We start from the raw sequence: 19,629 nt of genomic DNA on the forward strand, positions 1-19,629 counted from the left end.
TTAATTGTTTCAATTTTTGATTTGTTTACTTCTAATCCTTTATTAGAGACTCGATGGCCTAAAACTACGCCTTCTTGCACCATAAAGTGACATTTTTTTCAATTTAAAACTAAATTAGTTTCTTCACATCTCTCAAGTACTCTAGCAAGATTAAATAGACAATCATCAAAATCATCTCCAAAAACTGAAAAATCATACATAAATACTTCCAAACACTTTCAACCATATAAAAGAAATAGCCATCATACATCTCTGAAAAGTGGCTGGAGCATTGCAAAGTCCAAAAGGCATTTTACAAAAAGCAAAAGTTCCATAAGGACAAGTAAAGGTGGTTTTTTCTTGGTCTTTAGCAGTAATGGCAATTTGATTATAACCAAAATAACCATCCAAAAGGCAATAAAAATCCTTACCTTCTAGTTTATCAAGCATTTGATCAATAAAAAGGAGTGGAAAATAATCTTTTCTAGTGGCTTTGATTAATTTTCTATAGTCCATACATACCCTCCAACCAGTCACAGTTCTAGTGGGAATGAGCTCATTATTTTCATTAAAAACTACAGTCATACCTTTTTTCTTTGGGACACATTGGAGTAAACTTACCCATGAACTATTAGAAAAAGGATAGATAATACTTGCATCTAGCCACTTGATAATTTCTTTCTTTATCAGCTCTTTCATGATCAAATTCAACTTTCATTGATGCTCAATGGTTACTTTATGATTTTCATCCAAAAGAATTTTGTGCATGCTGTAGCGACCACTCCTCGATCGCTACCAGAGTTTGAGTCTTACAGGAGAACCCGTCGAGTCTCGAACAAGCCTTAATTGAAACTTTAGTTATTATTACATATTCATGCCATCAATCTATGAAATTGCTTTGAACCATATAACTCTTTGTAATAAGAATTGAAGATAAATCATAATAAGCCATCTTAACCTTTATTCACCTTACTCGTAAAAATACATTATAGTCTATAATTATCCAACTACACATTTACATTGACACTATTTACCAATACATCATACTATGAACGACTCGACCTCTAACAGCGCAATGACTCGGAATAAAGTGATATAAGATGCCCTTACCTATCTGCTGTGGACTATAAATACCGATGAATGCACGCTAGGCCGATCACTATTTGCAAAAGGGAGATGAGGGGGTGAGTCTCACAGACTCAATAATCATCAGCTCCGTGAGCAGGGCATAGATGGGAAATAAGCTTAAAGCAGATCATTTGAATAATAAAACCAGAATATGAAATGATAATCTTGATAAACCAAATCACAAGGTATTTTTGCCTTGTAAAAATAATGTTGTAAAATCATAATGCAATACTTCCCTTGGCAGAACAGTGCCAAAAACAATCATAGCAAAATAAGTTTCAATCATCGAAATCTTCTCTTTTCATCAAAAATACAATTAACCATATAAAAGTACACATGCTCCCAAAATGTGTGGCATGTAAAAATCAACATGTACATCCACATGAATCAACTCGTGGTCATCAAGTAAGCACTGAAAGCTTTCAATCAAGTAAGGGAGCTGCGAAAAATCATTAACTCTCCAGCATGCAAAAGAGTACAAGTCTAAAAACTCTCAAGGCTCTAACTCTCCACCATGCAAAAGAGTACGAGTCTAAAAACTCTCAAGGCTCTCGAGTAGGTAATCATAATAACCAACCCATGGACCCACTTCCATGTAATAACAATCCAAGAGGCCCCTCTCCACCAGATTTCCATAGCCATGGCAGTCTCGACGATGTTGGCCGACATCGGAGATTTCACGTGGTCACAACCACGTATATCAACTTGTGGCCTAGCCACATATATCATCTCGTGGCCTTGCCATGTATAATCACAAACCGTGGCCTAGCCACGTCTAACAGCCCGTTAGTGACCCAATGGCTCTCTAGCTAGAGCTCACTTGTGCACAAGGGTCACACTATTCTGATGTGATATTTTGCCTACTCTAGATGCTCTCGGTTTGTCAAAATCATTTTCAAAACCAAATCTAGGTTTCCAAATCTTTTGCTTTAAATCATTTGAAAACAAAGTTCAATAACCTTTCAAATTGCTTTTCACATTAAAATGCATGGTGTAAACATTTGTATAAAGATCGAACTAAAATCGACTCTCAAAAACTTGCATTTAAATAATTTAACAAATGCATTTAACTATGCATGTCACACAAAAATACAAGGCACGGATTTGATGCAAACATTGTAAAAAGGCTTGTTTCCCAGTTTTTAAAACACTTTGCATATATAGCTTATCTATATATATATCCAAAACAATTTTGAAAGTCATGGCATTCGTAATTTATCTAAAATTTCTACCAGCTCATACTTTCCACAATAACAGTTTATAAATCTTTCACAAATAGGTATTTAAAACCACCTATCGTTTTCTAGCAACTCATTCTTTCCACAATGACATTAAATAATTCATAATCAAATAGTGGTATATGAAACATCATTTTATATATTACGGAACCTTTTTGAAATAGACACCCTCTACTCACCTTACAATGTAGGGATATTACTTTGCCACTAATTCGATTACGTTTTGTATTAAATCAACTTGCCAGTCACTTGTTTCTTCCTTTAGTTAATCACCACGGTACTATTTTTTCCACTTGCACACTTCCTAGCAATAAACTAAGCTTAATATACTTAGTGTTTATCATTCCTATTTTTCTTTCTCATTCAAACATTAATCATCATTTTAATAACTTACATCATGCTAGAATCACAATTCTTTCTCACTTAACCTCTGCATATTCATATACATTTTGACATATTTTTACTCAGGGAATTCATATCTTTTACTTGCATAATTCTTTATATTATATGTACCAGTAACTTATTTATAACATTAAGTGCCCATTTCAATCTTTCCAAGCAACTTTCATCCAAATCCATCTTATATTTTCATAATATTAACCACATATATGGCAGCAACAATCATTCTAATCTTACTTAATTATTTCCAAGTTTACATGCATCATTATCTATCTAACTTTCAATGCTTTAGTTCTCAATCCTTCATCCATATTATTCCTCCTTATTTCTTTCAAATAACATACCAAGCAAACTTAACATTTCCAACTAGCTCATGCATTTTAGATTCTTTCAACAACCATTATTCTTCACAATGTGCCTTTCAAGATTCCAACCACACAATAATAGCCATTTCTCAAGATCTCTCAACTATACTTAAAGCATTATTCATTTTTACCTTTAAGGTTGCTTAATCCGCGCATGCACTCTAATGTTCCTCCAAAACTTTAATCATCAAGCTGCCAACATGATTCACAAATTATTTCCTCAAAAATTTTACCAACCGTAGGCCTTAAAACATAGTATTGTGCTTACCACTTCTCTTTCACTTTAAATTCATCATGCATCCACGGGTTTGATGGCTTACATGTCACTAAATCCTCTCCAATCAAGCCAATCTTTGCTGCCACAAAACATTTCTTATAGTTACCAACCCATTTTCAAAGAACATTCAAGCTAAAACCACAATCCTTACATTATTTCTCTTGTATCTTGAAACCAAGCTTTACACGTCCATCAACACTCCACGACTTCCTTCTTGAATGTTGAAGACTCTTTGGGTGATAGAATAGCACAAATCTACAAGATAAAGGAAGGAAACCTCACGGTTTCTCTTGAATCCTCACAACCCGAGCCTTTTCCACCTCTCTCTCTTTTTCTTTCTTTTTTTCTTCCTCTCGGGTGGAACTTCTCATAGCTTTCTCTTCTTTCTTTTCTTCTCTAAATGGCCGGCTCTCAAGTCTCGCCAAGGCCTATTTCACATTTCTCTTTTACCCTTGAATTTTGGTATTTATATGGCCACCCATTTAACTAATCACAATACATGCATACATTCACCTTTTATTTTCATTTGGCCATTTTTCCAACCAATGGTTCTTCATGCACCAATTTCCTCTCTTGTTCATTGGCCCATGATCTATCCTCACTAAACTTCTCCATCCGCCACCTTCATTCTCCCATCTTTTCTTCCTTTATTATTTATTTCATGCACCACCTTATTCCTCCAATCCTATTTCATGCACCACTGTTACCTTATATTTTATTTGGTCATTCATTAATCTATTCAAGTCACATACATCCCATATTTTCCTTCCTTCATTTGGCCACCTAATGCACCAATCTCTTTATATGCAAATGTTGGTCCCAAGTAAATGTGCTAGAGGGGGGGTGAATAGCATAATTTGGCTCTTAGCAAGATGAGGAACTAATTTGAAAAGCAATGGAAACAAAAACAGAGTAGACAATGCGCAAGAATTTAGAGTGGTTCGGTCCAAGACCTACATCCACTACCTTCATTATTCAACCAAGGATCTTCAAACTAATCCACTATGAACGGTGAAATTCACAAGCTTTCACCAAGCTTTTACAATGGCTTTTACCAAGCTTAGCCAAAACCTTTCACAATGGTTTTTACCGGGATCAACAAAAACCCAAAGTGGTTTTTCAAAGGCTCAACCACAACCTTTCACAATGGTTTTTCACGGGCTCAACCAAAACCCAAAGTGGTTTTTCAAAGGCTCAACCACAACCTACAATAATGGTTTTTCACGAGATCAACCAAAACCCAACAACTAACTTTTCAAGGCTAAGTTAGAACCTATGCATTCAATCAAGCAATCCAAGTTTGAATAAATCCCTTAGAGTGCCTTGCACATTCTGAGTAATCAAGAAATGAAGAAAAGATGAACTACAATTGATCACCTAGCTGATCTAAGATGTACAAAGCTAAGCTCAAACACTTTTTCAAAGGATGGGAGTGAAATACAAGTGCAAAGAGAAGGTTTCTGGTCTTTTAAGCTCAAAATCACTATGGATGGCTTCTCTCTCTTGATTTTGACTGTTGGAAAGGCTTTAAATACTTGCAAAATCAATTCTGGCCATTGGAGACAGAAACTAGCCGTTTCTAGCTGTTATTTTGTCTTCTAGTACTCAATTCAAATTTTCTAACAGAATGATCTTAGTCAACTAACTACTCTCTTAGTCAACTAAGTTGTCTCTGTCTTCTGAACCCAGTTTTTGGCAGTGAGCTCTTAGTTGACTAACTTCCTTCTTAGTCGATTAAGTTGTTTCTATCTTGAAATCTAGATTTCTGGCAGTAGGCTTTTAGTTGACTAATGATACTTCTTAATTGACTAAGTCTTCTTTGTTTCTAAATTGGCCATCTCTATTTTTGAGTTTTAGTTGGCCAACTCCCTTGATTATTTGACTAAGTGGCTTTTATTTGTGTCCAGCACTCGCTTAACTGATTAAATCTTGTGTTAACCAGTTAAGACTAATTTGTCTTCATTAAAGCTCTTTCTTCTTTGCTTGTTTAACCAATTAACCCATTTTGCAACTGAACAAGCATCTTGACTTGCTTTCATATACTAAATATATTAATGAATTTAAGCTTTCTCCTGCACACTTAAACAATATAATTAGACATCCATGAATGGGAATATTTTGCTATCATCAAAAACATATAGAGTCAACATTCTCTATCTCTTATTTTTTATGATGACAAAACACTCCTAGATTAAGAGTGCAATGTCTATGTTCAATATGAATGCTTCAAATCTTTATGCGTAATGAGTTGCTCCCTCTTAGTCAATGCATCTAGTTTTCTTTACATAATATTCAACAAAATCAAAACTAAGCATTGCACACATAAATTAAACATGAAAACCTATCAAACTCTATTTAACTTAGTCTTTCTTCTCTCCTTTTTCTTTTTCATCGTTAAACAAGATATTCAAAACTCTCCCTTAATTAGTGCATCTAGATTTTTCTTTAATTTTTAAATTAAACTTTAATGAATAAGAATCATAAGCACTCATACACCTAAGTCATACAAGCTTATAGATATAGTTTAACAACTTCAAGAGTCAAGCTTGTAACTATGTAAGAACAAATGTATGGGAGCTAAATCATTTCAAGAATTTGTCAAAGATCACTCAAATAGTATTCAAGCAAATTTGATCATTTTGTCATAATCAAAACTATAATAATTTTAAAGCTAATAGCAAATAGATTTAGGCTTATTCTTCCTTTTACTTCACATGATGGGGGTCCCACATGTTCCCCACTAACTTTCTTTTTTTTACATGCTATCATTTGCATGTAATAGTGAATTTACATGCACATCTCATTATCCCACATAATCTAACTTTCCTTGGTTAGTTAATTTCCATTTAGCTTCAAATATTGTAATTGCATATAAGTCTTCAACTTTTCCTTATTTACCATTTGACCCTCCATACTTTTCATCCTTTACAATTTGGTCCTTCAATCATTTCTTTTAAATTCCAATTTCCTTCTATCTTTCTTCCTTTACACTTGCACAAACAAAATATCAAATTTACACTTCATCAAGGTGCCACCATAATATTTAAATATATACTTACCCTCTCTTACTTTATTAAATAAAGGCACATAGGCCCCACTTAGGTCATTTTTCGTCTAAATACTTTCTTACTTCTTCTCCCCCACTTAGATACGCCATATAATCCTCCTTCATGACTAATTTCAACAATAGTAAAATATCAATATTATAATATTATTTTATTAATGAAATACTGTTTTATTCCAAAATTCTCCACTTGTCTCCTTGAGCCCCAAAGTGTCTTACTTTGTCTCGGTTCACTTCCAAATCGCCTTTTAACTCTCTAATTCATCCTTGATAAAAATTATTATTTTATTATTATTTTCTCTCATGCAAAATATTTTATTTCAAAATATTTCTTTCACCCGTCACCACCTTTGGCACTCAAATTAGAACCCATTAACCCTTCGTCTTGTCGATAAGGTCATACTAACTTCTATACAAGGGTATGGGGTGTTACACATGCAAATTGATGGACTAATTTCTTTGATGTCTACAATAGTCCATCCAATTGCTTTGTTGTGTTCTTTTAAAATACGAAGGAGGTCTTTTCGTGCTCCTTAGTAAGAGAATAAGAAATAATTACTAGTAGTGTAGAAAACTTTTCCAAAAAAAGCATACCTTAAATTGTTAGGCAATGGTTTAAGCTCAAATGAAAAAGGTTCTTCAATGGAAAGCTTGATTGTTGAAGTTGTAAGTAATAATTCCAAATACTCAAATTAAAATTTTGGGAGACGTGATATGGCATCCAGATGATTAGCATATTCAAGAACTTTTTCATCAATAATATCATAAAATGAAATGAAAGATGCTCCAAATGGATCATCAGAATAATTCTCAATAAACACATTATTAGTGATGCTATCTACCACATTAATTGAGAAACATTCATCATGTTCATTGGAAAATTTTAAAGCTCTAAAAATATTAAATGTTACGTTTTATTCTTCAACCCTTAAAGTAAGCTCACCTTTTTCAACATCAACTAGAGCTTTAGCAGTTCTCAAAAAAGGTTTCTCGAGAATAATCGGTATTTCATGATCTTCTTCCATGTCAAGTATAATAAATTCTATTGGAAAAAATAAACTTACCAAATTTCACCAAAACATCTTCCACAATGCCAGAAGAATAAGTGATGGATCGATCAACAAGTTGTAAAGTTATAGAAGTTGGCTTAATCTCTTCCAAATCCAAGTTTTTATAAATGGACAATGGCATCAAATTTATACTTGAACCCAAATGACATAAAGCTCTAGCAAAACAAAGAGTACCAATAGTGCAAAGAATAGTAAAACTACTTGGATCTTTAAGCTTTAGAGGAAGCCTATTTTAAATAATGGCATTACACTCTTCAGTAATTAAAACAGTTTCAAACTCACACAATTTCTTCCTTTTAGATAGGATGCCTTTCAAGAATTTAACATATCTTGGTATTTGTTCTAGAGCTTAGCAAAAGGAATATTAATATGCAACTTTTTAAACACATCAATAAATCTCTGGAATTGTTTGTCAAGTTTTTCTTTATGAAATCTTTGAGGAAAAGGTGGTAGAGGTTTAAGAGCAGTTTTTAATTGTGATTTTTCTTCTTCGAATTTTTAACAGATATTTCAACCATAATTTCTTTTTTAGCATCTTTTTCAATTTCTTTTTCATTAGATTGAATTGAAATCTCAAAATTTAAATCTTTACTGCTTGCCTCTTTTCCACTTCGAACAGTAATTACCTTACAATGTTCCTTACCTTCTCTTTTTGAGTTGGGCTCTGTGCCACTTGATAAGGTACTTTGAGGTCTGTTATGAACAGCACTAGCAATTTGGCTGAGTCGTATCTGAAGATTTTTTATTGATGCTGCTTGACTTTGAATGATTACATTATTCTTTGTCATATAAGCATCAGTCTTTGTCATGAAGGCATCATTCTTTGTCATGTAGGCATCTATCTTTGCCATGAATTATATGAACATCTCCTTCATTAAAGGCTTTTTCTCTTGCACAGAAGCTCTAGGTGGAAATCTAGGTGGCAAGTTTGGTTTAGATGCTGATGAAGATCCATGGTTGTTGCTCCATAAGAAATTAGGATGATTTCTCCAACCAAGATTATAAGTGTTGGAATAGGGATTGTTGTTCTGTTACATATTTCCAACAAACTAACAAGATTTAGAATAGATAGGGCAATTATCATTGGAATGACCTTCTTCACAAAATTCATAAGTCATAAAAAGGCTCTGAACAGCATCAACACTCAATTTATCAATTTTCTTTGTGAAAGAAGCCAATTGTGTAGACAAAGCATTAATTTCATCAATTCATGAACTTTAGCAATTTTTCTTATACCCAAAATCTTTTAGATGGCCATTGATAGTTATTGGAAGCCATCTCCTTAAGTAAATCATAGGCCTCATCAATGGATTTACTCTTAAATGCACCCATAACTGCAACATCAATGGTAGTTCTAATAGGTCCCAACAAACCATTATAAAAAGTCTGAACGTACAGCCATTTAGGTATCCTTGTACCTTTCTCAAGCCTTATATAATGATTCAAAATCAAATTGCATGAAAGAGGTGATATCATTCTGCATCCTTACTGTCATAGCAGGTGGAAAGAATTTTGCCAAGAATTTTTGAGCCAAATCATCCCAAGAACTAATAGAACTAGCAAGAAGCAAATTTATCCAGCTATTTGCTTTATCTCTTAGTGAGAAAGGGAAAAGCCTCAATCTTATGGCATCATCAGTAACACCATTACCCTTGAATGTGTCACGAATTTCTAAGAAATTCACAATATAAAGATTAGGATCATCATTAGGCAAACTCCCAAACTGAACAGAAGTCTAAATCATCTGAATGATTGTTGGCGTAATTTTAAAGTTGTTGGCTTCAATGGTAAATCTTCGAATACTAGAGTAGAGACCTTCTATCAATGGGACAACATATTCCCTCAGAGACTTGGTCCCATTGTTGATTAGCCATTGTTTACTTATAGCATAAACTTGTTGATTTTTCCTCTAAAGTGTTTGAAAAGTTTTTTTGATTTTCAGATCAAAAGGAACAATTTTCAAATTTCAAGCACTTTGCATACAATGATCAAGAGTACCTGAAAATTAAAGGAAAAAGTTTGAAGTAAGATTAGGAAAGCTCGGTATTAATATTAAAAAGAAAGAATAAAACATCAATTCCCCCGCAATGACGCCAAAAACTTGTTATTTAATTTTCTAACCACGTAAGTATACGTATCGATCAAATAATATAACGATGAGTAGAGTGTCGATCCCATAAAGAATCAAATTAATTCTTATTGTTAATAACTAAAATTAAGACACCTTAATTTTATCCAAATAATAAAAATTAAATTATTAAAAAACAAAATTAAATCTAACAAACTTAAAACTAAAACTAATCTAAAATTAATCAACAAATTTGTTTTGAAAATTCAATTAACTACTAGACCTAAGATTATGATATCCCTCAATACTTCATTTGAATATTAGATCTTTTTCTTAACTTACTTCAATGGATTAAGTTGCTAACCTAAAGTCCTAAATTATTTACAAGTCTTTGTCGAGTTTCTCATAAAAATATCTTTCCCAATTGACTTACTATATGTCGATGTAAATTAAATTGAAGAAAGATTCATTAAGTTCATACTCTAATCTTGGCTATGTATGGCTTTTAGGTGTATGTTTACCCTATATGCAAATCAAACTACCTAATCAACTACGTGCATTAGATCATACGTTATTCTATTCTAGGTCAACCTAAATCTCATTTGCCAAGGTTTAACCTAGGTTTCCATATCAATGTAATTAGTGATCAAGCAATTAGAAGCATTAAAAACAGAATCGAATAAACAACTTAAAAGCATATAACATAAGCAAAAGAAAGATAAATATATCAGAGTATGTATTGAGTTCAATCATAATCTTAGATAATGAAATTAGTTTCTCATAATGTCGTACACAATCATCAAATAAAGTTTCAACATTAAAACCAAACCAAGAAAATAAAAGAATAACAAAAAGATAAAGAATTCCAAGAGTTGCAATCTTGATCTCTAAATCTTCTTGAATCTCTTGATTTATTCTCAACCTCAATGAGACTTTTTTTAATGATTATTTGCGGCCAAATCTCAACTCTAAATCTGATGTTTCGTGCCTCTAAACTTCCCCCAAAAAATTGCTTAAATAAGGTACAAGGTCATGACAAGAAAGCAATCTAATCGAAAAAGGATCTGCAGTCTTTCCTTCAAGTGTCGCAATTCTCATTCCCCAGAGCTGTGGCCCTTACTTCTTTGTGTTGGTGCCCATGTTCTTCTCCTTTTCATCACTGCAACCCTCATCTGTCACGACCCGGAACTCCCATCGGGCCCGTGACAACCGTCGCGACGTCTCGAAAGGCACTCATTACCCCGAATGCCGATCGGAACCCCACAAGGCTTAGTATCAGCTTTCGCATCTCCCCGATAAGCGACAGTTATTAAATCTTACATTTCAAGAAATCATAAGTCGTTTTCAAATCAAAACAATAAAATATTATTTTTTGGCTCACAGGGGCATTTTCGTCATTTTTCTTCGATAATATCAAAACTCGCCAAAAACATGGTGTAAAAGCTAAATATGTTCATACATATTTTAAATCAAATAACTAAAGTATAAAATTACTTTTACAATGACACGTGGGCCCCCAACTAACCAATAAGATGCGAGTCTGTGAACCTATAATTTTGTCAATGCAAGGCTAACTGAAGTCCTTGATGCAATCGGCTATCTACCGGCTATCCCGAACCTGAAATGTGGAGAATTAAGGGTGGTGAGATTATAAAATCCCAGTGAGTAAACAAACATCACTCAAAATATCTAAAGTCGAGTAAAAGGAGACTATTAAAACATTTCATCAAACTGTAATTTATCATCTTTCAACTTATTTCAACCAAATGAAATCAATTTATTTAAAGCAAGTAATCAGTATGGCTTATGAATTTCTTAAAAAGCTTGGCTCATGCCAAAAATTATTATCATACTCAGTTATTTGGGATACCTTGGCCGAGGGCTATCCCAACTGAGTCCGCCAAGGCTATTAGAAAGTCATGTTTTTATTTTGAAAACATAGCCATTCCTTGACGTTGGCCGAGTTCCCCTTCACGAGGTGGTTTGGCGTGAAGTGAACTCTAAAAGTTATACCTCAGGAGTTACCCTACTCGCCTCTCCAACCGAGGTAAAAATATAACAGGATTCCGTGCCCCTCTAATAGGCTAGTCCACAGAATCCAGCCCACTGCAGCAGGTCAAACCCACCATACAATAAAATTTTGACAGCATGACAGGGCTAATATATTACTACCCAGCCTGCAAGGGTAAAATAAAGCAATTCATACAATTCATAAAAAACACAGCCCAGCCAGTCATGCCAATACAATAACATAAGCCATTAATTCAATTTTAAATTTACAACATATCAGTGGTCTCCAATTACTCTATTTTCAAAATCGTTATTTCGTTTCAAGACAATTTATAAAATATTTTCATTTAAACTCATTTTGTTTACAAAACATAAAAATTTACCATTTGAACTCATTTTCATAAAATTCACCAAAACCGAATAAAAACATACTTTAGATAATTAAAATGATGGTAAGGTTACTCACCGTGTCTAGAGTGAGGATTTTCGAAATACTCAGACTATTGGTCCTCGGGTGCAATTCCCTTGCCTTTATCAGAGGACTCACCACCTTGACACAGTACAAAATCGAGAAATTCACCACATTGGTACTAAATTGAAATTAAACTAATTTAGACTACTAATGCTTGATATGGAATGCAAAAATGTCTAAATTTTTGCCTAAATGCGGTGTTAGCCTATTTCGGTCTTTTACCCGATAAATTGATATACGCGTCCGTTTAAACTCCAAATTAATTTTTTTCAGTTTCTATACCTCAATTGCACCCAAATTGACTTAATGTCCCTCAGTGTGGTGCAAATTATCAGTCCCGATAACAAATTACGAAAATACCCCTAGTGGGTAAAAATTTGTATTTTTGCTCCGAAAATTTCCATTATTTTTCTAGGCTCATAATTCATCATTATTCATCATAATTCCTCAAATAACCATCAAGATCAGCAGCCAATATTCCCCTAGAAAATTCAGCATAATGGGTTTCAATGGGAGAAAATTATATTTCTAGCTTATTTTTGCTATATTTCAATATAACTTAACTAAAATCACTTAATTCAATTAAAATCAACCAAAAATCAAGCTCAAAACTCATCCATGGAGGTTTGGCCAGCATGGGTGTCCATACCCACTTTCTAATTTTGCATGGAAATGAGAAAAAAATGCATGGGTAGTGAAAATCACAAGGAAAATCAATGAAATTTACCTTTTTAATGCTTGATTTCTTGATTTCTCTTGATTTTCTCCAAATTTTTCAGGTAGGATTTTTTTTTTTTTTTTCCCCTTTTCTCCCCTGGTTTGGACAGCTGAAGAAGATGAGAATTCTGGAATTTTTACCTTTTTAAAGGCTAAAATAATATAATATTATTTTATTCATTTTTTTAATGTTTTATTAATTCCTTAAATTCTAGCCATCCATTTGTTTCCAAATTTTCACCATACACTTGTCCCACATATCCATAGCTTAGATAAAATTCTCAGACTTATCCAAAGTCTTGGTGGAGTAATTTTTGAAATTTACACTTTTACCCCCGTAAAAGTCAAAAATTACATTTTTGCCCCAAAAATTGAAAAATTGCCCATAGACATATTTTTCATCCCTTATACTCATACCATTCTCCAATTTGTCAAATTTGATCTAAATTCTCTCAAAATCTCAAATTTTGTCCGCGGGTGGCAAAATTACGATTTTGCCCCTACACTCTAGAAATCACTGGAATTAAACTTTTTCACTGCCAAACCCTCAAATTATACTCCAATACTCAAATCATACTCCAATAAGTCAAATGGGGCTAAAAAAATTCTTTTCTAAAAATTCCCATTGTGTCCTTGGGTGGCAAATGACCATTTTGCCCCTGGACAGTAAAAATTCTAGTTTGACTTCAAATTGATCCTCGAACTCCAAATCACCATATTAAACCATTCTGGGACTTTAATATTCTTAATTTCATTTTAAATTCTCTATTTGATCTAGTTCGAGACTTAAATTAACTTAATTGTACCATTTGGTACATTGTCGTCTTTTAACGATTTTTCTTTCAGGGCTTTCCAAGTATGCAAGCATATTGTCAATCATATGAATGACATGGAAAGTATTTTATAAGGTCGGGCTTGACAACACTACCCCCCTTAAAATAAAATTTTGACCTCAAAATTTCATGTACTGAACTCAGAGAAAATGTGGGGGTATTGTTTTCTCATCTAATGCTCGACTTCTTATGTCCTCCCCTTTATAGGGAATTTCGATTTGTTCACCTCATTTACCTCCAATTCAACTCAAGTACTTCGCTTATGTCTATTATTATCCTTTAAAATCAGATCAACAATAACCTTCACAATTATGATCTCTTATATCGAGACACCAAGCATGCTTCTATTACTATCATTAAGCTTGAACCATAACTCCATCTCAATCATACCAATTTCGATCGCATTTTATTCTTATTTAGGTATACCAATCACTATCTTATTACTTCATTCCATATCAAACTTCTCGACTTTCATTCATTCATCCTATCCTCATACACTATTGTGTAGTTTACAATATCATTAACACGCCATACTCATTCCTGTACATATCCTCAGCGTTCGGGAAAATTAATGGCTTTAATTATTTCTACATATTTCATGTTTACTTTGCATTTAGGAAATTTCAATCTTCTTAATCCTATTAATCCATCTCATATGGCTTAATCGTACTATAGATTATATTCCCTTAACTATTTCTCCAAAATTCCTTAGGTCACCATAAATCGTCTTCTGATAAGATTCTTAATCGTTACATTATCTATACAACTCATCAAATATATTGAGTTCAAATCTTGAACCACTAAAACCATTATTCATTTAGTTGGGTACATCACTACTCCACACATACATATACATATACATTCAAATGTCTATATTCCTCATTATGTATACGAGTCTCTGTTTTCAAATGCCTTCAGACTAATTTCTCTTAATTCATTCCCATCCACAATCAAGATTCAATAGAATAATCTTCATAATTCATACAAATTCTCATCATGCCTGTGCATAGTTCCTCATCATTTATATACTTATATTCTCTTCTTATCATTTCCAATTATATGCTTAAGTTTCCTTGTACTGTATATCATTGCATCACAATGTCATCTCCATTGAATTATAATCTATTATGCGTGTATGTTTTATAATCCCATTGGTATCTCAAAAATTTATCTTGACTTGATCATTGCATCTTATGCAATACTACAATTCCTAAAAGTCATCCTTATTCCTCGATTATCCTTCATGTCTCCTATATATTGTATCCTTATTGCATTTCGATATTGATTTGTCACTTAAAACTCAGATTCATTTGAATCATGTATGCCTCACGCATTTTCGAATTCCAATTCCCATAATATATTAAGAAAGTTTCATTATCTGACTTCATTATCAAGGTTAACTTCTATCATCCTTTATTCCACTCTTTCATATGAATATAACATCATTCTTCCTTAACTAATTTACAAATTGTACTTGAAATTACAAGACTTGAAACTAAATTCTCCTCAAGTACTTTTTAATGTTAATACTTATACCACTCTCAGCTTATAGCTTCCTTTTTATAACTACATAACTTAGTGCTTGCTTTCACAAGATCCATGGCAGAACTTCTCTTGAGTATTTCCTTAGGGATATTTATTTTAAATTTATGTCTCACAACATATGATCATTTAACCCGTAACTTAGCCATTTGGCTCCTTAGCAAGTTTCAAAGTCACGCATCTTATGCTCATCATGTATAACTTATAATTCTTTCTCAAGGGCGTTTAAACATTCTTGAAACACTTAATCACTTATTTACTCTTTTATACACCAAGTATATCATTTCCATAAAGGCATGCCCAACTACTCATGCTTCAATTTATCTCCATGGGTTTCTAGCATGTCACCTAGTTTACTTGTGTTGTTACTAATCCTTTCCTTTCAACAAGGTCAAGACAAGATCAGTATATTCTCATAACAATATTCTATATAAACTCATTTGCTATATCATTATTGAAATCTTTATTTACATTTTCCTCACTTGGTATTGACATCTCTTATCAGTATCTCATACATTCATCTAACCTTTCGCTCGCTTCCTCTTTAGTCTTTAACAAGACTTAATCTCTTGTCTTCTTTATTTCTTAAGATTTGACTTCAGTCATCATATTATTCATCTTAACACTCCACATGTTAATTTATTTTTATGTAGCCATCTCAAAAATTCTCTAACTTTTCTTTCTCTTACATGCCAATATATATAAGGCAATAATAAAAAAAAAAAAAAAAAACTTTGCAATTTCACTCATCATCTTTATCTTAATACCTCCCAATGCACTTAAGACTCCAAACAACAAAGCTTAGCATGAAAACCAATGACCATTCTTCAACTCGTGAGTTTCATCTTCATGCCACTCTCAATTTGCTCTGCTTTCTAGCCATTAGGGGTTCTTAACGTGACAGCGTTTAATAGTCAGAACTGTGGCGTTGCAACGGTTTGAATTCACTTTATCTTAGCAACTCTTCCACCTTTAAAGCTACTACCTCAATTATTCACAATCGTGTGGCTTCCCTTCGAGTCTATACCACAATTAGCAAGACTAACTTTCTATCACAAGTGTGCGATCAAAACATTGATTTAACGTATTTATTTTGCCACTAGCATTCATATATCTTTACCATAACATTTAATACAAGTTTGCTTAAGCAAAAATCTCCAAATTTATTCATAGCTACATGTATCTCAAATTGCTCATCACTTATCATCAGTCAATAAATCCCACTCGAAAATACCCTTTCCATATTGTATAGTGATTTCACCATATAGCATCACTGCACGATGTTCCTCCATTCTACTATCACGCATACTCCATAGAAATTAATTAAAAGATTTACGTACCTTAACTAATGCTAATTCCATTTAATCATATCTTAAATACTTCAAACTTGTAAATTACAACTCCAAATGTATGTCCATATATTGATAATCTTTATATATTTCATGATCATGAAAACTACAACTTACAAACTAGCTTTCTATCATACGTACTTTATTAGAGCACTAATTTCAACTTATTTAATCTACCCTTGGTGGTATGTCAAAATCATCCCTGTCTCGGTTGCAATCCAGAGGAATCTCTCCTCTGTATATCCGTATGAGCTGGTGGAGATGGAGCAGCTACCGTAGCCCGTCCTAACTGTGGACAATCTCTCCTAATGTGACCCAGTTGATCACAATGAAAACATCGTGCAGGCCCTCTGCACGGCCCAACATGATAATTCCCACAATTTCTGCATCTACGTGAACTTCCTGAAACAGAGGAGTTTTTGCCCCTGTTTGGTGGCTGACTAGAAGATACACTTAGATTTCTCCTTTTTGCTAACTCAGCTCGCAGACTCTTATTTTCATTCGCAAGCTTCTCGGCTCTTAAAGCCATTCGCACCACCTCTTTAGCCACGGTTGCGTCCGACTCACCCATAAAAGAAACACAACTATGTTGCCTAGCCTCTTTAAGCTTCTTAGAATCAGAAACATCCAGCACTGGTGGTGGGACAGGAGGTGGGGATGGTGGTACTGAAGGAGCAGCCAGAGGAACTGTAGGAAGAGCTTGACCAGCCTGAGCCTGGCCAGCAATAGCAGTAAAGAAGGCTGCTAATGCCTGAACTGCCTCAAGAGGCATAGCAAGAATACTAGTAAGTGGCAGAGGAGGTGGAGGATGTGGAGGAGTCTCGGTTTGTTCAGCAGCAGGTGCTGCCCGAATGGTGGATGCAGTCGATTCCTCCTCTATTGCACCTAACTGACGACGTTGGAAACGACCTCTTCCCCTCCCAACTGATCTAGTGAAAGGTGGTTGTTCGCGTCGAGGAGACATAATAATCTATAAGAGGGAACAAAGTGAGTTTAGGCAACCTCAGGCTCTATATGCTTATGCATGTATTTTATTCAACCTAACCTAACTTAACTCGGGGCCACACTGACACTGTAAATTTTTAAAACAGCTTTAAAATAACTTTAAACCCAAAACTCTAATCTTTCAAACCAACAGCTCTGATACCAACTTAATTGTCACGACCCGGAACTCCCATCGAGCCCGTGACAACCGCCGCGACGTCTCAATTTACATTCATTACCCGGAATGTCAACCGAGACCCCGCAAGGCTTTAATATCAGCTTCTCATTTCCCCTGTGGGTAACTGTTTCCAAATACCACATTTTAAAAGATTTTAAACTGTTTCCAACTTAAACAAATGAAATAATAATTTCCGTCTCACAGGGGTATTTTTGTCATTTATCCCAAAAATCTCAAAAATCATCTAAAAATATAGTATGTAAGTGGAAAACACATATTTCTTAATCAAAAATAATTTTGGATGTCTAAAACATTCGTTTAAAATGGAATTATGACTGTTATAATAAAATAAAAATATTCAATAAAATATTCAATTTTCACATAAAACGATATTTTAAGAACACTGCATAAATAATTTTTATAGCGTAAAAGCAAAATAAATTCTTACATACCGTAATACAGATAACCAAAGTATAGAATTTAATTTACAGTGACACGTGGGCCCACGAATGACCAAAAGTATCAAAAGAAATGAACCTACAGTCTTTGGATGTGGCAAGTTCAACTGTAATCCTCGCCGATATCAGTTATCTACAATCTATTCTGAGCCTGAAATGGGTGGAAATGAGGGTGGTGAGATTATAAAATCCCAGTGAGTAAACAAACATCACTCAAAATATCTAAAGTCGAGTAAAAGGAGACTATTAAAACATTTCATCAAACTGTAATTTATCATCTTTCAACTTATTTCAACCAAATGAAATCAATTTATTTAAAGCAAGTAATCAGTATGGCTTATGAATTTCTTAAAAAGCTTGGCTCATGCCAAAAATTATTATCATACTCAGTTATTTGGGATACCTTGGCCGAGGGCTATCCCAACTGAGTCCGCCAAGGCTATTAGAAAGTCATGTTTTTATTTTGAAAACATAGCCATTCCTTGACGTTGGCCGAGTTCCCCTTCACGAGGTGGTTTGGCGTGAAGTGAACTCTAAAAGTTATACCTCAGGAGTTACCCTACTCGCCTCTCCAACCGAGGTAAAAATATAACAGGATTCCGTGCCCCTCTAATAGGCTAGTCCACAGAATCCAGCCCACTGCAGCAGGTCAAACCCACCATACAATAAAATTTTGACAGCATGACAGGGCTAATATATTACTACCCAGCCTGCAAGGGTAAAATAAAGCAATTCATATAATTCATAAAAAACACAGCCCAGCCAGTCATGCCAATACAATAACATAAGCCATTAATTCAATTTTAAATTTACAACATATCAGTGGTCTCCAATTACTCTATTTTCAAAATCGTTATTTCGTTTCAAGACAATTTATAAAATATTTTCATTTAAACTCATTTTGTTTACAAAACATAAAAATTTACCATTTGAACTCATTTTCATAAAATTCACCAAAACCGAATAAAAACATACTTTAGATAATTAAAATGATGGTAAGGTTACTCACCGTGTCTAGAGTGGGGATTTTCGAAATACTCAGACTACTGGTCCTCGGGTGCAATTCCCTTGCCTTTATCGGAGGACTCACCACCTTGACACAGTACAAAATCGAGAAATTCACCACATTGGTACTAAATTGAAATTAAACTAATTTAGACTACTAATGCTTGATATGGAATGCAAAAATGTCTAAATTTTTGCCTAAATGCGGTGTTAGCCTATTTCGGTCTTTTACCCGATAAATCGATATACGCGTCCGTTTAAACTCCAAATTAATTTTTTTCAGTTTCTATACCTCAATTGCACCCAAATTGACTTAATGTCCCTCAGTGTGGTGCAAATTATCAGTCTCGATAGCAAATTACGAAAATACCCCTAGTGGGTAAAAATTCATATTTTTGCTCCGAAAATTCCCATTATTTTTCTAGGCTCATAATTCATCATTATTCATCATAATTCCTCAAATAAACATCAAGATCAGCAGCCAATATTCCCC

The 19,629-nt window shown here is 33.8% G+C and overlaps 1 protein-coding gene across 1 annotated transcript; it reads right to left on the bottom strand.

The window, feature by feature from the left end:
- Positions 16,580 to 18,238, bottom strand: LOC108663347. The gene is made up of 2 exons (XM_018127094.1): positions 18,215 to 18,238; positions 16,580 to 17,481 (listed from the first exon to the last, which is right to left on the bottom strand). The coding sequence occupies exon 2, from the start codon at positions 17,473 to 17,475 to the stop codon at positions 16,708 to 16,710; it is 768 nt and encodes a 255-aa protein (XP_017982583.1). The 5' UTR covers positions 17,476 to 17,481; positions 18,215 to 18,238; the 3' UTR covers positions 16,580 to 16,707.

The sequence above is a fragment of the Theobroma cacao genome, chromosome 9, assembly GCF_000208745.1.
Source record: "Theobroma cacao cultivar B97-61/B2 chromosome 9, Criollo_cocoa_genome_V2, whole genome shotgun sequence".
Classification (NCBI taxonomy): Eukaryota; Viridiplantae; Streptophyta; class Magnoliopsida; order Malvales; family Malvaceae; genus Theobroma; species Theobroma cacao.

Excerpts from the sequence above, each read along its gene's own strand:
- LOC108663347 (XM_018127094.1), bottom strand. The coding sequence starts at position 17,475 with ATGTCTCCTCGACGCGAACAACCACCTTTCACTAGATCAGTTGGGAGG.